At 47.1% G+C, this 20,427-nt stretch overlaps 1 protein-coding gene across 2 annotated transcripts in view; it reads left to right on the forward strand.

The window, feature by feature from the left end:
- OSBPL3 (oxysterol binding protein like 3) overlaps window positions 1-20,427 on the forward strand; it is a 165,053-nt gene that overhangs the window by 121,719 nt on the left and 22,907 nt on the right. For both annotated transcript variants that reach the window (XM_080932477.1, XM_080932478.1), the window contains 5 exons: window positions 1,449-1,556; window positions 7,974-8,108; window positions 9,266-9,359; window positions 14,117-14,367; window positions 16,389-16,526. In XM_080932477.1, the coding sequence (XP_080788603.1) occupies window positions 1,449-1,556; window positions 7,974-8,108; window positions 9,266-9,359; window positions 14,117-14,367; window positions 16,389-16,526 (726 nt within the window). The remainder of the gene's footprint in view (window positions 1-1,448; window positions 1,557-7,973; window positions 8,109-9,265; window positions 9,360-14,116; window positions 14,368-16,388; window positions 16,527-20,427) is intronic.

The raw sequence follows: 20,427 nt of genomic DNA on the forward strand, positions 1-20,427 counted from the left end.
GTTGGTGCTGTGAGTCTATGCCTTTTTCTTTCAGGTTTATTCCTTACTGGCACACACATTCTCACTGTTCAGTCTGAGTGGCTGTTCATGCTTTTAGAAGGTACCTCGGATGTAGGGTCCCTAAAGTTCCTTCCTGGCTTCCTCTTGTCCCTTCCCCTTCTCACAGAGGTTCAGCCGTATCTTGCTAATCTGCTTGGCCAGACTCATTTGGTCATGATTAATAGGCCAGACTTACGTTACCTTTTCTAAGAAATATGCTTACCCGAACATTAACAGTTTGGAAATAAGATAAAAACAATTCTTTCTTTTTTTGGCTAGATTTCTGCTTTAGCCTAAGACTTGTTACTTCAATTTAAAAAAAAAAATCACAGAACTAGTACAATGGATATATGGATACTAAATTCGAGATACACGTGCACACATGCTTGCACACATGCACGCACACTCACGCAAGCGCACACAGACGTTAGCCATTGTAATAGTGATGTGTTGCCTGTGTGTTTTTATATGCGATTGCATGACCCTTGTTCTTGTACAGTGTTTCTTGAATGATTCAAGGGTTCTTAGAATAACTATGTCTTCTGTGGTCACTAAAAAGTGAAACCAGAGCCAGGCATGTTGACCCTGTAATCCCAGTCCTTGGGAAGCCGAGGCAAGTGAGAAGGGGATATTAAACATTCAACAGTGATGTTAAGAAGGAGAGTGAATGAAGCCCTTGCAGAGATCCAGGAAGTAAGCAAGGTTATGTCTGGCCCCACCTAACAAAAGGTCTGTAGTCATAAAATGCACAGGAATGCCAAGTGAAGCTAGTGCACCCTGCTTTTTCTGTGAGCCAGGTCCTAACAGAGAGGTTGCAATAGGAGGTGGACCATCCCATGAGGGGATAAATGGCCTGTTTGGTGGTTTCTTTTATGTTCACAGCTCACACCCACTCTTCCCCAGCACCTTTACGGTCTCTTAGTAAGGTCTAGCCTGTTTATTTTCTGAAAAATAAATCATCTTATTCCCACAAATGGGTACGTCACCAGCACACTTTGAAGACTCGTGGCAGCTGGACTGATAATTAAATCACATTGGGTCATGTCTGCTGGCATCTTGTCAAGGATGGGAGGTGGAAATCACTGCATCTGTGGGGTTGGGGAGCTGGCCCCAGAGATCAGCCTAGTAGGAAGAAAAGATTCTGACTGTGTGTCACCAGTCTTAAAAAGCTGATGTTGTCTGAATTCCTTCTACCAACTTTACTAACCTCTTTCCATCTCAATTAACTCGGAGTATACTGGGTTGTTACCCCCCAGCCTCCCCCTGGAGAAATGGGGAAAGCCCAGACACACCCCTAGGGTGTTGCACCCAGGGGAACATCACTTCTAGAGTTGCTTTGCCTAATCCTCTGTGTTTTCCTGAACCGTCCCTTTACTAATAAAGCCCTGCTATTTTTTAACATATTCCAGGCCCTAGCACAAAACACAGATCTTAAAGAACGTTTACGCAGAATCCATGCGGAGTCTCTGCTCCTCGACCCGCCCGCTGTTCCCAAGCCAGGGGACAACCCGGCAGAGGTGGGTAGGTTTCTTGTCTGGTAACTGTTCTCTGCAACTGCCCTCTGTCCCTGGTGCCCTCTGTCCAGCTGTATGTCTCCCTGCTTCATCCCCTTGAGTGTTGGCCATGCCTCTAAGCCTCCCCTGGCTACTCCCACAGCCTGGGCTTGCTGGGCTCTTGTGTTGCAACACCTTGCTTAGTATGACACCGATTAGCACACTCTGCAGCTGGCTCCTTTGTAATCTCTGTGCCTCATCTTCCTCTTTGTGTCTCTGTGGTGGGAACTAGAGAAAAACAAGTGTTTTTTCTTGTCATATCTGAAGGAACCCGAGTTTCTGTGATCCAAAGTGCCCAGTTCCTTGCCGGCTTCTTTTTGTGTTCTGTAAAAGCCACGGTCTTTACTATGATGGTCTCTTCTTCCTCTTCCTGCCTTGTTTTTCCTTGTTCAGAACACAGCTGTATTCTCCTAAGGGAAGAAAGATACTGCATTGCAACTGAAATCTATTAGTGAGTAAACACACATCAGAAAGGCCTTTTACTGAGACGTGACAGAGTTTAGCAGCTTAGTGGACATTTGCCTCCTGGACCCTAGTTCAGCCCATTGATGCACACACGCACACACATGCACTCACTCACTCACACAAACGCACACTCACAAAGAGGTCTTTTCTCCAGATTTGGAATTTTTGCCCCCAGTAGTCCCTTGGATGTGTTTAAAATGAAGAATTTCAGAAAACTATAGTGTGATCCTTGAAAAATAAGACTGGGTAGTAACTGTGACAAGTGTTTGTAAGTGTCTGTGGTATTCAGATGTCTTCCTGGGATGTGTAAAATTTTCCATTGACCAACTGATTAACTAAAGTAGATTGAAAAGGAGAAATAGGGAATCAGGCTGGGGAGGTAACACAGTCAATAAATGCTGTGGACATGAGTGTGAGCCCCAGAAGCCACATGAAAATACAGGAGTGACAGCACATGCTTGTGAACCCAGGCTGGGGAGGTAGAGATGTGGGGGTGGGGGGTCTCGGGCCAGCCAGCCTAGCCTACTTGATGACTTTCAGACCAGCGATACTGTGCCTTCTCTCCAACAAAGGTGGGTCTGTAGGCAGAGGTCCTGTTCCAAAGCCTGGAAACCTAAGTTGGATCCCTGGGCCCCAGAAGAGAACTGGTTTCTTAGAGTCATTCCCTAACCTCAGAATGTAATTGTAAAGAAAGAAGAAAAAGGTGGGCGGAGTCTGAGGCACACGGAAAGACATCTACAGTTTCCCCCCCCCCCCCACGTATACACACCCATCTCACACAGCTTGCACCCACTCCCTCATACACATAGGGAAGTAAAAAGGGGCATAGTGTATATGCCTTTGTGTATCTATTTATTATAAATTCCTCTTTGTAATCTTCCTCTTCTTAAGAAAATCCACACACAAGCCCTCCTGTGTGTGAGCTGAGGATAGATGGAGCTGAGACGGAAACACTCAGGTCTCCGGTCCTGTTTGCTGACAGGAGCATTGCATCAGATCAGAGCCGCGCCCTCCTGGTGGTATCTGAAGACGAAATTCCTCTGCAGGCACTTCCTCTGGGAGACCGGCCTTGCATGTGTGTGCACCGCACATAAACACGGGCACACTTGCAAACACTCGAGCGCGCGCGCGCGCGCGCACACACACACACACACACACACACACACACACACCTTGGTGGGTCTAGCACGGATCCTGCTAACAATAATCTGTTCGCTACTGTAGTGGTCCTTTCAGATTTATACATTAGGTCTTTGCCATGCCCAGCTATCACTGAGCACCTCCAGCCACACACTGATTTCCAAGCCATTCTTACCTTTAAGTAGATAATCTGCGCTGTGCATTTATGAACCATATCCCTTGGCTACCATTCAGGCTTTTGTGTTTTGAGATGAAACCCAGATTCCAGGTCTAGAAAAATGTACATTTTGGGGGGACTCGAAAAGAAATGACCAGAAAGCTGAAATGTTGTGAGCTGCCCGGGAGGGGGGTGGCACAGCTTGAACTTGTCCTTCCTCGGGGGTCTGAGTTTGGCCAAGTCTCTGTCTCATTTATTTCCTCTTTCCGAGAGTTTCTGTTTCCAATGCTTTATCCTTTCTTTCCTGCCACTGAGTGACTCAGGCGAACTTTTGCAGCAAAGAAAAGCCATTGTTGCATTTAGGAAGTAAGAACAGAAGTAGATAAGAATTGCCACACAGGGTGAAATTCTAGATCCTGTGTGTGTGTGTGTGTGTGTGTGTGTTTGTGTGTGTGTGTGTATGTGTGTGTATGTGTGTGTGTGTGTGTGTGTGTGTGTGTGTATGTGTATGTGTGTGCTACCTTTAAATTTTTGGCTATTTAGATTGTTTTAAATATTTATTTACTGTGTGTATGGTGTGTACATATGCCTGTATCAGATGTACTTGTGCACACATGTACCACAGGACACGTGTGGGGTAAGAGAGCAGCTTGCAGGAGTCAGTTCTCACTTTCTACAATGTGGGTTCTGGGGATTGAAGTTGGGTTTGGTGGCAGATGCCTTTATAGGCTGAGAATATCACCTGCACTGCAAGTCACTTTGTAGGTGACTCCCAGGAGCCTCAGACACAGCACAAAGACAGAGCCCAACAATAGGTTTAGCCCGAGGGCTTCTGCTTTTCTAGTCTCCCGCTGTTCACCTATTTTCTGTTGCCTTCCTTGGCTGTAGAGGAACTACTGTTGACATCAGGCCTGGATACTGAACCCTAAGATTCCCTCATCTTGGAAATCACCCCTCAACTTCCTCAATGTATTCCCTCAACTGCGTATTCCTAAATGTAACATTCTAATATCACCAGCATAATGCAGTCTTATTTTAGATTAGGAATCAAAGGCCAGGGGCTCACAGAGAGCATGCAGGGGCTGGACCTAGGCCCCCTACACATTGTAACAGATGTGTGGCTTGGTCCCCCTGTGGTACCCCAACCCCTGGAGTAAGAGCTGACTTGCACTCTGTTTCCTGCCATTGGATCCCCTTCCACTACCTAGACTGTCTGGTTGGGCCTCAAAGGGAGAGGATGTGCCTAGTCCGGCTGGGACTAGTTGTCCCAGGGCGGGATGGTACCCAAGGGGGGCTACCATTCTCCTCAGAGAAGGGGAGAGAGTAGTCAGGACTGGGAGGAGTGGAGAGAGTACAGGAGATGTGGCAGGTGACCTCTGTGCCTTTTGTCCTCCTGGTACTGCTTCTGGGCACTAGTCTCCTCCCTTGGGATTGGAGTGTGTTCCAGTGGATGCCTCCTAGAGGGCTGCCTGTGTCTGGCTCACCATCGCCTCATTTTCCTATGTGAGCAGAGTACAGTCCAAACAGAGAGCATTACAACCATGTGGCCCAGTGGCAGCTGTGTTCTGCCAGCACTGAGCAGGGGGCACAGGCACATCTCCTGAACTCAGCAGCCAGCCTTAGTGGGCTTGTCCCACCAGCAGTACCGGACACTGCTCCTGTTTTAGTAAACGAGACCCTGTGTTCTTTTAGAAACTGTGCTGGAGGTGGGGGCTGCGGTGTCCTGGTGTTCGCAGCATGAATTCATAAGCAGTTGCTAAAACTCTGGGGTACCAAGAACAGGTAGGGGCTAGAATCCCAGATCTGAAAAGTTTCAAAGCCACATGGAATTGATCCACATGGTGTTACACATGGAAAATTCCATACCTCATGTGACAGGTGTCAATCTAAAACCAATTCTCTAAAAACACCCTAAAATTACTCTCAGACTGCGTGTACATAGGAAATAAAGGTAATTTTATGTTGGCCTTCGTAACCCATCCCCGAGTTACCTCGTTACATCTTCAAGAATCCATTTTAAAAGTGAAATCCAAAAACGCAGCTGTACCTAAACATTTTAGCTAATAATTTCAACACATACTTTCTTCGGTGTTGGTAAGTCAGGAAATCCTTCCCCGTCCCAGCAGTCTAGGCAGAGGAAGCTTGATGAACTGATGAGCCAATGGGGGAAAGAAACCATTGGCATCTCAGTGCCTAAGGAGACAAGGAAGGTTCCTTGGCTGCGCGAATGTCTAAGGAGTCCTGCTGGGCTGAGCACTCAGGATCTTCAGCTCAGCAGTCTTGTGCCTGGGTCTTTGGAAAACAACTGCCTGCCATTAGTGGGTGATGTCTCATCGACGTGGCTGCCTAAACAAGACTCAGACAGACAGGACGTCTAAAGACAAGATGAAAGGGCAGAGGAAAAACTCGTGGGGGCCTCAACCCTAGATAAAGAGCTTCAGGGTGCTAAGGGGTGCTGTAAGGAAAAGATGACTGGGCACCAATGAAAGGAAAACTCATGGGGCACCAATGTTGTGAAAAGATGACGTCCAGGGTTTCTGCACCAATGTTAGGGGAAGGATGAAGAGAGTAGTGGGGGGCATATGGCCCATGGACGTGCAGCGAGGCCTGGGGGAAAGGGAGATGCCTCTGAGGGGCCCATGTTGGGAATCCCTTCCCCCTGAGGGACCAGTCACACAACGGTATATATAGTACAGAATAGAGTTGAGAGAGAGAGAGAGAGAGAGAGAGAGAGAGAGAGAGAGAGAGAGAGAGAGAAAGAAGTAGAGGAGTAGAGGCTGGCCATGAGCACATGGGGAGAGAGGGGGGAAGGGGAAGGAAAGAGGAGGGGTAGGGGTGGGAGAGCAAGGTTGCAAGAGCACTGGAGCAAGAGAGAGAGAAGGGGTCAAGCAGCTCCTTTTATAGTGTCAGATCACTGGAGCGGAGCATACCTGGCTACTGCTGGGTAATTAAGGGGTGGGGTATACCTGGCTGTTGCTAGGTAACTGAGGGGTGGGGTTTACAGAGTCCCAACAGGTGCTGTGCTGAGAGTGGGAGTAGACTTTCCCAGGAAAGACACCCCTCCCCAACTGATTATCTAATGCCACTTGTTCATCCCAGAAAACATACATACAAAGAAGGCTGTACTTATAAATAAATGTAGGGAAGAGGGCGGTGTGTGTGTGTGTGTGTGTGTGTGTGTGTGTCTGTGTGTCTGTGTGTTTGTGTGTGTGTGTGTGTGTCTGTGTGTGTCTGTGTGTGTGTGTGTGTGTGTGTCTGTATCAACAGTTAAGACAGAGGCCATGAGTGAGGACAAGGGGACTACATGGCAAATGTTAGAGGGAGAAAAGGGAGCAAATGATTTAATTATATTTTAATTAAAAAAAAATTAGAAAGAAAGAAAGCAACTGCCATACGTAGAGATATTTACAGAGAGAGGAAATGTTGACTCTATAGAGGCTGTATAAGGTATTTAAACCCACACCTTAGGCTGACATAGAAAGACTCCTCTGTTCCCAAAGTCCGTTCAACACGGGGCCTCATTGCTGTTTATTACTTGGGAAGCCCTGCTGAGGCCTCCTGTCCTGGTGGGCACAGGGTGTGCTGATGAGTTGAGCAGGGCATCCTGAACTCATGAGACCTTTGGGTTTGACAGCATCCGTCTGCACTGCCTTCTCAGCCTGTTCTGTGACTCCCTTGCCAGATGCGTGAGCCACCCCATCAGGCCAGCAAAGTACCTGGGCTGACAAGGGACTCGATTCCAGGGCATTACCTTGTCTTAAATTAGTCCTAATCAGGGTCTAGCTCCCATGAGTCAGACTTAAGGTCACCTTTCCCTCCACTTGTGGAGCCCAATGTCTGCTGGTGGTTCTTGTCTACTGTGTGTGTCTCTTCTCTCTGTCTGCTCTCCACGTTCCTCTGTGATTGACTGTATGCAAATATTTGCTTAATTCGCTGAACGGGGTTGAAATTTTACTTGCAAATAAAGTAGAAAACACACTTGCTGAATATCTGCATCCTTCCCTGAGCTTGAGTCTGGAGTCAGTGGAGTGGAACATGAGACTCCGTGAGGAAGGAGTCGGGTGTTACTCTGCTAAATTGTGAGTCACAGCAGGGCCTGAGGCTTCCCTCCCTTTGAGAGTCCTTGTGGATGAAGAGAGAAATGATTGCCACTCCTCCATGAATAAGGAATGGTCTACCACCATAGGCACCTCTGGACCAAAACAGGGTTTATTTGCTGATGGATCCCTTGGAAGTAGCATGTTGGCCTCTGAATATATAGTAGGACACCCTGCTTGAAGTCAGCCATGCATGGGGCAGAGTTCAGAATGGAAAGAAGGGAATAAAGGATATGCCTTAGTCTTGGAACCCTCCTACTTCTCAGTGGGACACAGCTGGTTTGTGCTTGAGATTTGTGGCCTGTGCCCAAGCAAAGTTCTTCCTTGTGAGTGAAGTCTTCGTCTGGGAGAGAATTTTGTTTCTAGTTTTGTTTCCGTGAGGCTCATTTCTCCTTGGAAGCTCTGGGTCTCCTGCTGGCAATAGCCCATGACCCAGTGTGTGTGCTGTTAGCTCAGTTGCATAGTGTGTTTCTCTTGAGACCGTTCGAAATCCATGTAATTTTCTTTTTGCCTCTCCACTAGGAAAACTCCAGGGATGAAAGCCGAGCCCTGGTGCACCAGCTCTCCAACGAGAGCAGGCTGTCCATCACCGACTCCCTTTCTGAGTTTTTTGATGCACAGGAAGTTCTGCTGTCTCCTAGCTCTTCAGAAAATGAGGTTTGAACACTGTTTTCAGTCATGTGTTCCCCCCCAACCCGCTCCCAATCTCCTTTATGAATTTGCTCACCAAACTGCTTAATAAAGGTTTGTTAGCAAAAATGCTGGACTCCATGGTACCTCCCCACCATTACTTCGAGGGTCTTCTTGTAATGCACCCCCCAAATCAAAGCAATACGCTAGAAGAAAAATGTGGAAAACATGGCTTCCCTCTTGTTTCTGTCACTTAGACTTTTTGCAGGTTCTCGGTGCTAGTTGTGAATTCTGCCCGTGTGTACGCCTGTTTATATGCTGCGTGGTTCTTGTCTAATTTATGTTGTGCATTTTATACTGTTACTGACTGATGTGCTTATTATATTACTTTAGACTTACAAACATTGTTTTAAATGGATGCATAAAACACCTTACTTTCTGGGATAGCCAAGACCCACAGGTGGCAGTGTTTACCCATTAAATATAGAGAAATATAAAAAGATGTATTTATATATGATTATGATTTATAATAAATATGGTTTTATTTATTTATTAATTCTCATGGAAGAGTATGTTTTCACAACGAGTTCAAAAGTTAGTTGTTGACCCATTTACTTGAGTATTAGCATGTGCTGCAAATGCTCCCGGATAAGAACTTTTATGATAATAGCAGTAGCCTTGGGAGCTTTTTGTCTGTTTGTTTTTCTTGTGAGAACCAAGAATATTGAAGGATTGCCTCCCTCCCTCTTTTTCTCCCTCCTTCCTCCTGTCTCTTTCTTCCTTTTCTTCTGTGCTGGGGATTGAACGTGGGTCCTTTACGTCCTCTCCTTTCTAGGTAAGCACCCTACCTGAATCCCCAGCCTTAGCAGGTCCTCCCTCCCTCTCTCCCTCCCTCCCTCCCTCCCTCCCTCCCTCCCTCCCTCCCTTCCTTCCTTCCTTCCTCCCGCCCTTCCTTCCTTCTTTCCTTCCTTCCTTTCTTCCTTCTTTCCTTCATTCCTTCCTGATGTGAGCATTTCTTAGGCAGATTGGGAGGGGGGTTATTCTATAAAAATAGAACCCCAAATTATTTCTGTGGATTTGTAATGTGAGGCAGGGTGTGCTTGGCCATTTGGAGCAGGGTGTTTGGAAAGGCTTCTTCCTTGTCTGTCCTGTCTTTCATGTGTGCTATCTCTTCTGTCCCACAGATCTCTGACGATGATTCATACGTCAGTGACATAAGTGATAATCTGTCCTTGGACAACCTCAGTAACGATTTAGACAATGAAAGACAGACCTTGGGTAAGTGTTGTATTACAGGATCTCTCAAAGCCTGCAACTCTGTGTGTGTGCGTGTGCGTGTGTGTACATGGTTTCACACGTGCTTGTGTGTAATCCAGAGGTCAACTTTGGGTGTCATTCATGTGTATTAGTTTTTGATACAGGATCTCATGCTGACACTTGGGCTTGTCACTTAGACTAGACTTGCTGGCCCAAGAGCCCCAGGGATCCACCTGTCTGTGCCTTCCCACTGCTGACATAAGTGCCATGCCTGACATATATACATATGTTATGTATGTATGTATGTATGTATGTATGGATATGCATATGGATATGAAACAAGAGTCTGCTTTGTCTTCAGATACCAAATTTAAGGATTCAATAGAGCATATGTAACTAAAAAGTCTAAGTAATATTTAGCTTCGGGTTATTCAAAATAACACGTTCCTACCTCTTCTCCGGTTACTGCTTAATCTTAAGAATGAAAATGATGATCAAGAAATATACTTCAGAGACTCTCAGGGTGGTGCAGTGGGTAAAGGTGTTTGCTGCTAAGCCCAACAGTCTGAGTTTGATTCCTGGAGTTCTCACAGTGGGAGAGGACTAGCACCCATATGTTGTCCTCAGAGCACGCGTGCATGCAAGTGCACGACGGAGTACACACACACACACACACACACACACACACACACACAGCCCACATTGTGGCACATGGGGGCTACATAAATAAATTAATATAGGATTTAACGAAAGGTATGTCATAATGTCATAAAGCTCTAGGGTCCCTGGAGTAATCCTAAGCATCATATGACTTCAGGAAGCAGCCAAGAGTCGGCTTAGGGAGATGCTCGTAGATCCAGTCCAGTGGGCACACAGTCCTCTGCACAGGTCCCTTAATGTCGGACACTCTCGGTGTTGGTTTCTGGTTTGCCACATTGATTAGTGAAATCACCCTCCACCACACATTTTCATACCTACACAGAGGACAGGCACTGTACCAGGGGCCTTTATTTTAGCATCTCAGCTCAGCTAATGTTTCTGAACTATGCTGATGGATTATCTAAACATTACAGAGCCTCTGTTTCAGAGATTAAGCAGAGGTGGGTAGCTTCCCCGCCATCAACAAAGCTTCCTTTCAGCATTACATGTTGAAAGGGAGACTGTACTCGGTAGAGATTCATCCCTTGATAAGGAAACCTGAAACCCCGTGAGTTTGAAGTAGAAGGTCAAGGATATGAACAGCCTGCTTGCTCACTTGCTTCCTGGCTCCCTTGCTCGCTTGCTCACTTGCTCTCTTTCTCACTTGCTCACTTGCTCCCTTGCTCACTTGCTCATTTGCTCCCTTGCTCACTTACTCATTTGCTCCCTTGCTCACTTGCTCACTTGCTCTCTTTCTCACTTGCTCACTTGCTCCCTTGCTCACTTGCTCCCTTGCTCACTTGTTCATTTGCTCCCTTGCTCACTTACTCACTTGCTCCCTGGCTTCCTTGCTCACTTCCTCACTTGCTCTCTTGCTCCCTGGCTCTCTTGCTCACTTGCTCCCTTGCTCACTTGCTCACTTTCTCACTTGCTCACTTGCTCTCTTGCTCCCTTGTTCTCTTGCTCACCTGCTCGCTTGCTCGCTTGCTCACTTGCTCACTTGCTCACTTGCTCTCTTGCTCCCCTGCTCACTTGCTCCCTTGCTCCCTTGCTCCCTCTGTGAGCACTGATATGCAGCTCCAGCTCCCCAGGAAGATGACATGCTGAGGCTCCTCGCCCATCTCTCAGAGGCAGAGTAAAGGGGATGCAGAGGTGAGGCTGGGAAGGAGGGTTGATCTAGAACATCAGCAACAACTATGGTGCATTAGCAGCAGCCAAGATGAGCATTCCTGGTGGTTAGGCTGCTTCTCTAGCTCAGTCTGTAGCTGTTTGGCTTGAACACAGTACATACTGGGCAGACTTCCTTCATCCTGAACTTGAACACTGGAATCAGCTGTCCTCGGTTCTCTGCAGACAGTCTCTGGTGGTGACAGGGTTTCTAGACATCTTGAAAAGATGCCTGTAGAAAAAAAAAACACCTTAATGTATGTCCTACAACTCAGTTTGCCTACTGTGGAAAGAAGAATGAACACACATTCTATCTGTGGGTGTAGCTCAGTTGGTAAAGCACTTACTTAGGATGCATGAGGTTCTGAGTTCTATCCCCAGCACTACATAAAGTTAGACATGATGGTGCATTCCTATAACCCCAGGATTGGGAAGGTAGAGCCGGGAAGATCAGAAATGCAAGGGCATTCTTGATTACATAGAGAGTTCAAGTCCAGCCTGTTTGATAGGCAAGACTCTATCAGGGGAGAAAATGAAAATGAAAAAAAAAAAAAAAAAACCGAGCCAGGCAATCTGCAGCTATTACACTAGAATTTCCCAGAGTGTCCTGGGGACACTTCATGGTCAGGATGCTTCCTGTCAGTTTCTTTCCTAGAATAGCACAGGTCATGTGGCAGGACCTGTTCCAGTGCTGAATGCCCCAGAAGTGAGAACGTGGGCTGGAGGGCGTTTCCTTTCTTCTCCCCTATTAATGGGCATAACCTTGCTTACTTCGACAAGTATCCTAGAAGTTCAGAAGAGGAGCCCATGTCAGAGGCTGAGGCGACCCACAGCACAGTGAAAAGCAGTGTGTGTGAGAGCAGCTTAGGTGACAGAGTCTTTGAAATGTTACACTAGCAAGTCAAAGAAAATCTGAGATTTGCCCGAAAGGTTGTTTCTAAAGATGCTCTCGGTTTTCGGCTATGCACCTGTGTCAGATTTTTGCCCATTTAACCAATTAAAGTAAATGTGGCGCTTAATTGGATGCTTAACTCACTGAACGACTCCAGCATCATCCCGGTTTCATCAAGGCTGCCTCGATCAGGGGCTTCGCTGTGCTGTGAGTGAATGAGTGTTTATGTTCGATGAATAAGCACCAGACAATGGTGTGCTATCCAGTCATCAGTGCAGCGAAAAGTTGCCATCTGAAGAGACACAAGACGGGAAAGAGCTGTCAGACCTTGAGGCAAAGAGGTCGGTAGTTTTACAAACGTAGACGTAAGCACTTCATTCACCAAAACCTCCATGGAGCAGGTTTAGAAGTAAATGCCAAGTCAGAATGAAATTGAAAACAGACATAAAAACAGAAGGGAGAGAAGAAATGCCCAGAGAAGCATTCTAGAACTCACCAGAAAGTTCTCCAGGGTGAGTTAATCAGGAGATAATAGTGTCTTCTTAGCAATTTAACACCATTTAAAACAGTGATGCAGGGTATGGGGCCACATGCTTAGAATCCCAGCACTTGGCTTGCTGAGGTAGGAGAGTGACAAATTCAAGTCTAGCCTGGGGTCTATAAAAATTCCCTGTCTGAAAGTACCATGTTTGAGGGCAATATATAAATAACAACCAGCTTGGGACGGGTCCAGGAGATGAGTGCTCATAGCAGCTCTTGTCGTGTGGGGAATGGTGTGCACCAGTGCTGTGTGTGTGTGTGTGTGTGGGGGGGTGTCCTTGTTACTGTGATCATCTCCTGCGGTGAAAAGCTTAGAGGAGGAAAGGTTTCTTTAGACTCATGAGTTCAGAGGTTTGGGCCTTTGGTCATTTGCCCCACTGTTGTGGAGAGAGAGGCAGATGGGGACAGTGGTGCTCAGGGAGCAGAGGCAGAGGCAGGAGGAAGGAGCAGGAAGGAGGATTGCTCTCTCCAACTCCACCCATTGTCCACTCTGTGTAGAGCAGAAGCCCTGAATCAACCCATCAATCTCCTGAGCCAGTCAGCCCTCCATAACTGGATCCATCAGCGGGGGAGAGTCTTCAGCATATGAGTTTGGGGGTTGGGGTGCTTATTCCACATCTACTCGGTTATGTCACATGACCCAACAGTCCAAACGCATTTAGAGCCTCTCATGGCATTCCTCGCCTGCACGTGTTGATAAGACGACTGGAAGACCAGTTTGCCATATTCACTCCTGCTATTGTTGGGTTTTCCTTGCATTTAGTTATTTCTTTGTGTATCATAGCTGAACACAGAAAAAACTTAATGGCCTAATAGTAACGAGTGATTTGATACATTTTATGTAGTGTCTATAACAGAATATTTTTACAGTTACTAAGAATGATACTGTTGAAGAACTTGAGTAGCTAAAATGTTTCTCAGACTGCTAAATAGCAGAACATAAAAGACCACCAGTGTATGAATAACACTAACTTGCCGGTAGTCCCAAATGTAAACGGATACCATCCGGGTTGGTAGAATGGTTTAACCAGTAGCTAGTGTACAGCTAGCCCAGTATCAGAAATGTGAAAACAGAAGTCTATGAGTCTAAGGCTAGCCTGCCTGGGCTACAGAGTAAGACCCCATCTCAAACAAAACGGTAAACACACTGAGTTGGTTTTTAGAATTCGATGTGTTTCAGTTTCCTGGGTTTGTACCAATCTAACCTCCCGCTGGCATAGAAACCCTATTTCTATTCCTATTCTGAATCTGGAAGCTAGCTTTTGAGTGGGAAAGGTCTCCCCAGGATTAGTTTGATTTATTTAGCAGAGCTGGGGGCTTGGTGCGCAAGTGCATGAACCACTACTGAGCTGCACCCCAGTCCTGAGTTTTGCTATTTAATTGTTCAGAATTCTTTTGCTAGTTTCTAGCCTTCCATCACACACTGGGTAACTGAGTTCTGATAGTACTTGCTAGGGAAGGTCGTATTCTTGGATGACTTTGAATGGTGAAATAAAAACAAAAGCCTCCCGGAATCAATCAGATATATCCCTCCTTTCAGGTCCTGTTCTCGAAAGTAGTGGGGAAGCCAGGTCCAAAAGGCGGACCAGCCTGCCAGCCCCGGGTCCTAACACCAGCAGCGTGAGTGTGTGGAGCATACTTCGGAACAACATTGGAAAGGACCTGTCCAAGGTGGCCATGCCGGTGGAGCTGAATGAACCCCTGAATACACTGCAGCGGCTCTGTGAGGAACTGGAATATAGTGAGCTTCTGGACAAGGCTGCGCACATCCCCAACCCCCTGGAGAGGATGGTGAGGCCCCCACCTCCCACAGGAGTCTCCTGAGTCATTCTGAGCCCAGAGCCCCAGTCCTCCCCTGCTGGGCTGTGAGCAGCCCGCATCAGAAACTGCCTTGGGAAAGCAAGGGGCTCCTGCAGCTGGTGCCCGGGGGCGGGTGCTTCTGCTCTTCCTGCGCTTGCTCTTTCTCTGGAAGCTTTGGTCTGATGGTTCTGATGGATCTGGCTGGAAAACATGGCTTTAAGCTGTGTTTATTTTTACCACCCTCAGAATTGAATCTCTTGAGTTGGTTCTCTCATCCAGAGTAAATTTCCCTTGAGAATGTTTTTGTTTATTTCTGGAATTGTCCCATTCGTTCCTACGCTTTTGGAAAATATTCACAGAAGGACATTTTATACACCAGAAAAATTTCTTCTCCCCCTCTCTCCCTCCCTCCCTTCCTTTCTCTTTCTCCACCCGTACCTCATAGAGTTATTTAAATAAACAACTTGGTGAGCTTCTGAAAAGTTTTGTTTTAGAAACTGTTCTTCCAGCCCCCTCATGTGTAAGCAGGTGATCAGTTGATTCCTTGACTGTGTAGTGAGCTGGAACTTCGTGCCCACCCCACCCCCACCCCACCACCCCTGCACCACCTCCATGCAGAGTTCTCACTTGCTCTTTGCTGACTGGCTGAATTGAAGAGGAACCTCCCCAGGGGGCGGGGCTTCACAAAACTAGGCAACAGCACCCCACACTCCCTGTGACAGAGGATGCAGGCCCACTTCAGACTTCACATAGCCCACAGTTATGACCCTTCTTAGCTTCCATGATTTGGAAATGAAAGGGGCCCCTCAGATCTTGCTAAAAGAGACATCCTGTGGTCATTTGGCCTGATCTCTGAGGCCTTCTCATCAAAGAGATTTTTCTCTCTTGATACTAATGATCATAAGTGTCAAAAACCACAAATTGTGATTTTTCCCTTTTTTGTTAAATTTCCCCTGCGTGTCTGCTGAAGACAGGAGACAGGAAGCTTCTAAAGCAAGTGGTAAAGGTCGGCATTTATGGCAGCTTGGTTCAAAGAAAATGATTAGCTTTGAACATGAAAATATTCTTAAGTGTCTTTCTCCTGTGGCAGTTTAGAAACCTTAAGATGTTCAGCATTGATCCCAGTGTTTGCCTGTGAACAGATATTTGTGGGAAAGCGCCGTGCTTCCAGCTTGGAATCCCACACTGGGGAAGCTGAGGCAGGAGGATTGGTGAAAGTTTGGGACTGACTGGTTCCTTTCCTGACCTAGAACAAAAGTCTGAGCTGAGCACAGATAATCACACCTGTAATCTCAACACTAGGGGAGCTGAGGCAGGAGGATTGGTGCAATTCCAAACCAGCATGACCTATAACATGAGATCTTGTCTCAAAAAAAAAAAACAAAGAGAGAATAAGTTTTGAGCAAGATCAAATGACCAAGGAGCTGAAGCCACAGCCCAGATGTGTCCTTATCTGCTTTGTAGTCACCACATTGTCCTGTGTGGGTTCTTCATGTTGTCAAAGACTTTCTTCTGCCTGCTACTCCTTACTGTCAGTATCATAGATAACACTGCATTCTTTAGTTCGTTGTAATGTATTTCTACATGTGTGTGCTTGAGTGTCCTTATATGTACCACATGTGTGCACGAGCCCTCGGAGGGCAGAAGGAGATGTCAGATCCCCTGGACCTGGAGTTTAGGAGGTTGTGAACCACCATGTGGGTGCTGGGACCCTGCTCTGGTCTTCCGAAGGAACAGCAGTGCTTTTAAACGAGCCACTGTATTTTACATTTTGATCAGATCTTGGCTTCCAGATTTTAGTCACCAAAATAAGTAGGCAGTTTCAACTGGTTGACTTGCCTCTGGGCCCAAATGAACGTTATTTAAACCTACAGTTGTGAACATCAGTTGCTTGAGTTGCCCTTAAAATCAAAGGCCAATCCTAGTCTTTCTGAAATTGAGGTTTTATTTCTTTGTGACAGATTGCTTGGTGACACAGAAGTAAGCCAGTCCCTCCTTCCTTCTGCTCACAGGTGTACGTGGCAGCCTTCGCCATCTCTGCATACGCATCCAGCTACTTCCGAGCGGGCAGCAAGCCATTTAACCCGGTCCTTGGAGAAACGTATGAATGCATCCGACAGGACAAGGGTTTCCAGTTTTTTGCTGAGCAGGTGATGTGTGCCCTTTGTGTTTGTTGAGAACATTGCTTTGCCTGCTATTAAATGTGCTTCTGAAATATTTATTTTCCCCCTTTCTCTGGCTTCAAAAGGACTGAGATAATTACAGGCTTGGCAGTATAAACCCAGGGTCCATTTTCTCTCTTTGGAAGCCCAGCTACCACCCCCGGCACACAGGCCTCAGGAACTCTGAGCACCTGCCGGGTTACAGGCTGTACCAGCAGCAACAGTAGCAGCAAGAGCAGCAACATTCATTCTCCTTCAGATCATTAGCAAAAGGATGTGCCAAGGCACAGAGCCTCTGACCAGAGAGCCACTTAGAGGTTGAAAGTGTGTGCGAATAGTTGGCATCACCATTATGAAGCTGGGCTACCCCTCAGAGTGGGCGTTGCCACGTTAGTGTGATGGTCTAGAGTTTTAAATAAGAGGAATCACTCATGTGTGTATTTATCATTCAGAGCAATTATATATGTGTATATATATATATATGTTTTACTGTGTGTTTGGTACTATTGCAGATGCTCAGACCCTGAAGTGGAATGGGAGGCTGTGGAGATAGTCAAAGAGTCCCTGTCCTCATATAATGGATGTGCATTGTCTTAGTCAGGGTTTCTATTCCTGCACAAACATCATGACCATGAAGCAAGTTGGGGAGGAAAGGGTTTAGTCAGCTCACATTGCTGTTCATCACCAAAGGAAGTCAGGACTGAAACTCAGGCCAGGAAGCAGGAGCTGATGCAGAGGCCATGGAGGGATGTCACTTACTGGCTTGCTTCCCCTGGCTTGCTCAGCCTGCTTTCTTATAGAACCCAACTCTACCAGCCCAGGGATGGCACCACCCGCAATGGGCTGGGCCAGGGATGGCTCCACCCACAATAGGCTGGGCCAGGGATATCACCACCCACAATGGGCTGGCCCAGGGATGGCACCACCCACAATGGGCTGGGCCAGGGATGGCTCCACCCACAATAGGCTGGGCCAGGGATATCACCACCCACAATGGGCTGGGCCCTCCCCCCTTGATCACTAGTTGAGAAAATGCCTTACAGCTGGATCTCATGGAGGCATTTCCTCAAGGGAGACTCCTTTCTCTGTGATAACTCCAGCTTGTGTGAAGTTGACACAGAACCAGCCAGTACATGCATGTTGTCCTTAGGTGGCCTGGGGTCCATTAGATCTGTCCATGAAAATTAGCATGGGAGGCTCAGGAGCCTCGAAGCTCACATTAGAAGTTCTGTTTTACAGGCTGTAGAACTCGGGGCAATTTACTTAGCCTCTTTGTGCCTCGGTTTCCTCTTTAAAGTGGGGGTGACAGCGACCGTTAGTGGTCTGTGGGGACAGAGAATGGTCTGTGAAGTATGGCTGCTCTGTGAGATCACTGTACCTGGAAATGAATATCCCGTGTGTTTGCCCACGTGAAACACTCCTTCAGCTAAAATAGAAACCATACCTTTGGAAAGATGAAAACCACCTTTCTCCCCTTTCAGGAGACTAGACATCGTTGCTTTGATATATTTCTCTCCCAGCTCCTAGAAAACAGGATAAAGAGGGAGGGGGTTTGCTGAAACATTCTTTGCCTTCTGATTATTTTTGTCAATGGATTTGCATTATCGGACTGGGAGAGACAGCGTGGTGAGCTTGGCTTTTCTTTCTCTGCCGCCCACCCTTTCTCTCTTTTCCTTTGAGATGATCTCACGGCATACGCAGTGTGGCTTCACACACACTCTCTTCTTGCCTCAGCCTTTTGGGAAAAGGGATTACAGGTTCAAACCTCCTCGCCCAACCTCCAAGGAACTGAAGAATATGCTGCTTGTCTTAATGTGGCATAGGCTGGGAGTGGTCGTGCCTCAGGTAGGAGGGTTGAGAGTTCAAGTTCAGTCTTGGCTTCATAGAGAGTTCTAGAGCGGCCTAGGCTGTCTCGTGAGGCACTGTCCCAGAAAAGACAACGCAAAACCCGAAACCTAAGACAGTTCTTTTCCCTGGAACTCAGAGGAAAATGAATATACAAATGTCCCAAAGTATATTACCAATGACTTTCCGGGTGAAAATAAGATAAATATTGCTTAATATGGGCAGATGGGGGTTAAATCAGTAGTTAGGGGATCCAGTAGTCTGTCTGATTCAAATTCAGCTGGGTTATTTAAATACTGAACTCAAAATGGAATGAGAATAAACGAAAACATGATTCGGTTACCATGGTGTTATGTGCACTCTTGTGGAAAAAAAAAAAGAAGGCCCAAAATAGCCCCAAACTACAGCTGACAATCAGGGCAGGAGGAAGAGCTGTGAGGAGACAGGGGCATGCGCTGTGGAAAGGTGAGGGGCAGTCCTTGAGCACGGGAGGGGTGGCACCAGTCATGGGATCTGCTGTGGTACTTGGAGCGGAGGACCAGGTCCAAGGGCAGGTGCCCATGTACCCAGAGAGACCACCAGAGGGCGCCAGACCAGATACCTTAGTCTGTATGAACCGGATGATCCCAAGGCAAAAAGCCAAAGAGGCTGGGGGTCGTCTGCAGCAGAAGCCGTGCCCCCTGTGTGCCCAGTGTGCAGCCTTGCACACGAAACCTCGGACCTTGGAGCCCTCCTGGCTGTGTCCTCTTTCGATGGGAATGTCAGTGTATGGAAGGATGCTGGGACCGTAATACACTCACAGGAAAGAATGCAGGCACATTGCTCTTATATTTAGAGAGAGCTTTTAAACACCTTTAAATAGAGAGTGTTAAGAATAGTTTAAGGGGGGTGACAGAAGCCCATGAGGTAAGGTAATACCTGCCGTTTCCCCCTGCTAGCACAGGAGGCGAGTGCTGCTGCTGCGAGACAGAGAACAAGCCCTCAGGTAGCCTTATGCTGGCTTTGCAGTCATAATGACCACTGGTCCTGATAGGGACGGAGACATATCCTCTGTCTGGATTTCAGCCTTATGACTTAAATGGCTGCTGCTTTTAGAGCTCCCAGGAAAAGCTGAGCCCCCTGGGACTGGAATGTGACCTATGTATGCTGGGACTCATACACGTTCGCACGTTCGCACACGCACACACACACACACACACACACACACACACACACACACACACACACACACACCTTCTTCCTCCTGTCCCTATGCAGGTCCTTACTAGATGGCTTGCTGGATATGAAGCCCTCTGCTGTAGCGTACGTAAGGGGCAGCATCCTTGTTGTCTTACGTCCCTGCTTGTGTGGCTTTTCTGCTTCTGGCCCAGGAGACAGTCTGCCCCATGGAGGCAGCGTGTGGTTGCACCTGTCCGGTGTGTGCAGGTGACAAGCTTTTAAATCTTAGGGGGATTCTGGGGTTTCCTGTGACCTCTAGAAGTACAGATGTCTGAAGAACCATAGCAATGATTTGAGTAGGGAGTCTAATTTAAGATTGTGTGTGTGTGCACATGTAAGTGCACGGATGCACATGTATGAGCTCATGTGCATGTGTACACACGCACCTGTGTGTTCAGGTGCCCTTAGAGACCACAGAGAGCACGGGATCCCTTGGAGCTGAAACTACGTGTAGTCATGCCCACTTAGTGTGGGTGTTAGGAACCAAACTCTGTCCTCTGCAAGAACAGCTAGAACTCTTAGCTGCTGAACTCTCAGTCTATCCCTCTTTGCAATCTTTCCTTCTTTTTTCTGGCTTAAGATGTAGTAATAACAGAGACTGATGAGGTTATCTGAGTTCTTATGGTGCTAAGGCAGGAGGACCACGGATTTGGCTAGTCTGGGCTACCTATCTATGTAAAAACAATGAGTCAAGACTAAATGGTTAGCAAACACTCAGCAGTTCGGGCTCCCTCTTCCCGTGCATTGAGGCTTCCAGCCCCAAAGATCAAGTAGCAGCTGTGAATGGGCCCTTTCTATGCCGTTCAAAAGGACAAGCCCTAGACTT

Source organism: Micromys minutus (genome assembly GCF_963924665.1).
Source record: "Micromys minutus genome assembly, chromosome: 18".
In the NCBI taxonomy this organism is placed as follows: domain Eukaryota; kingdom Metazoa; phylum Chordata; class Mammalia; order Rodentia; family Muridae; genus Micromys; species Micromys minutus.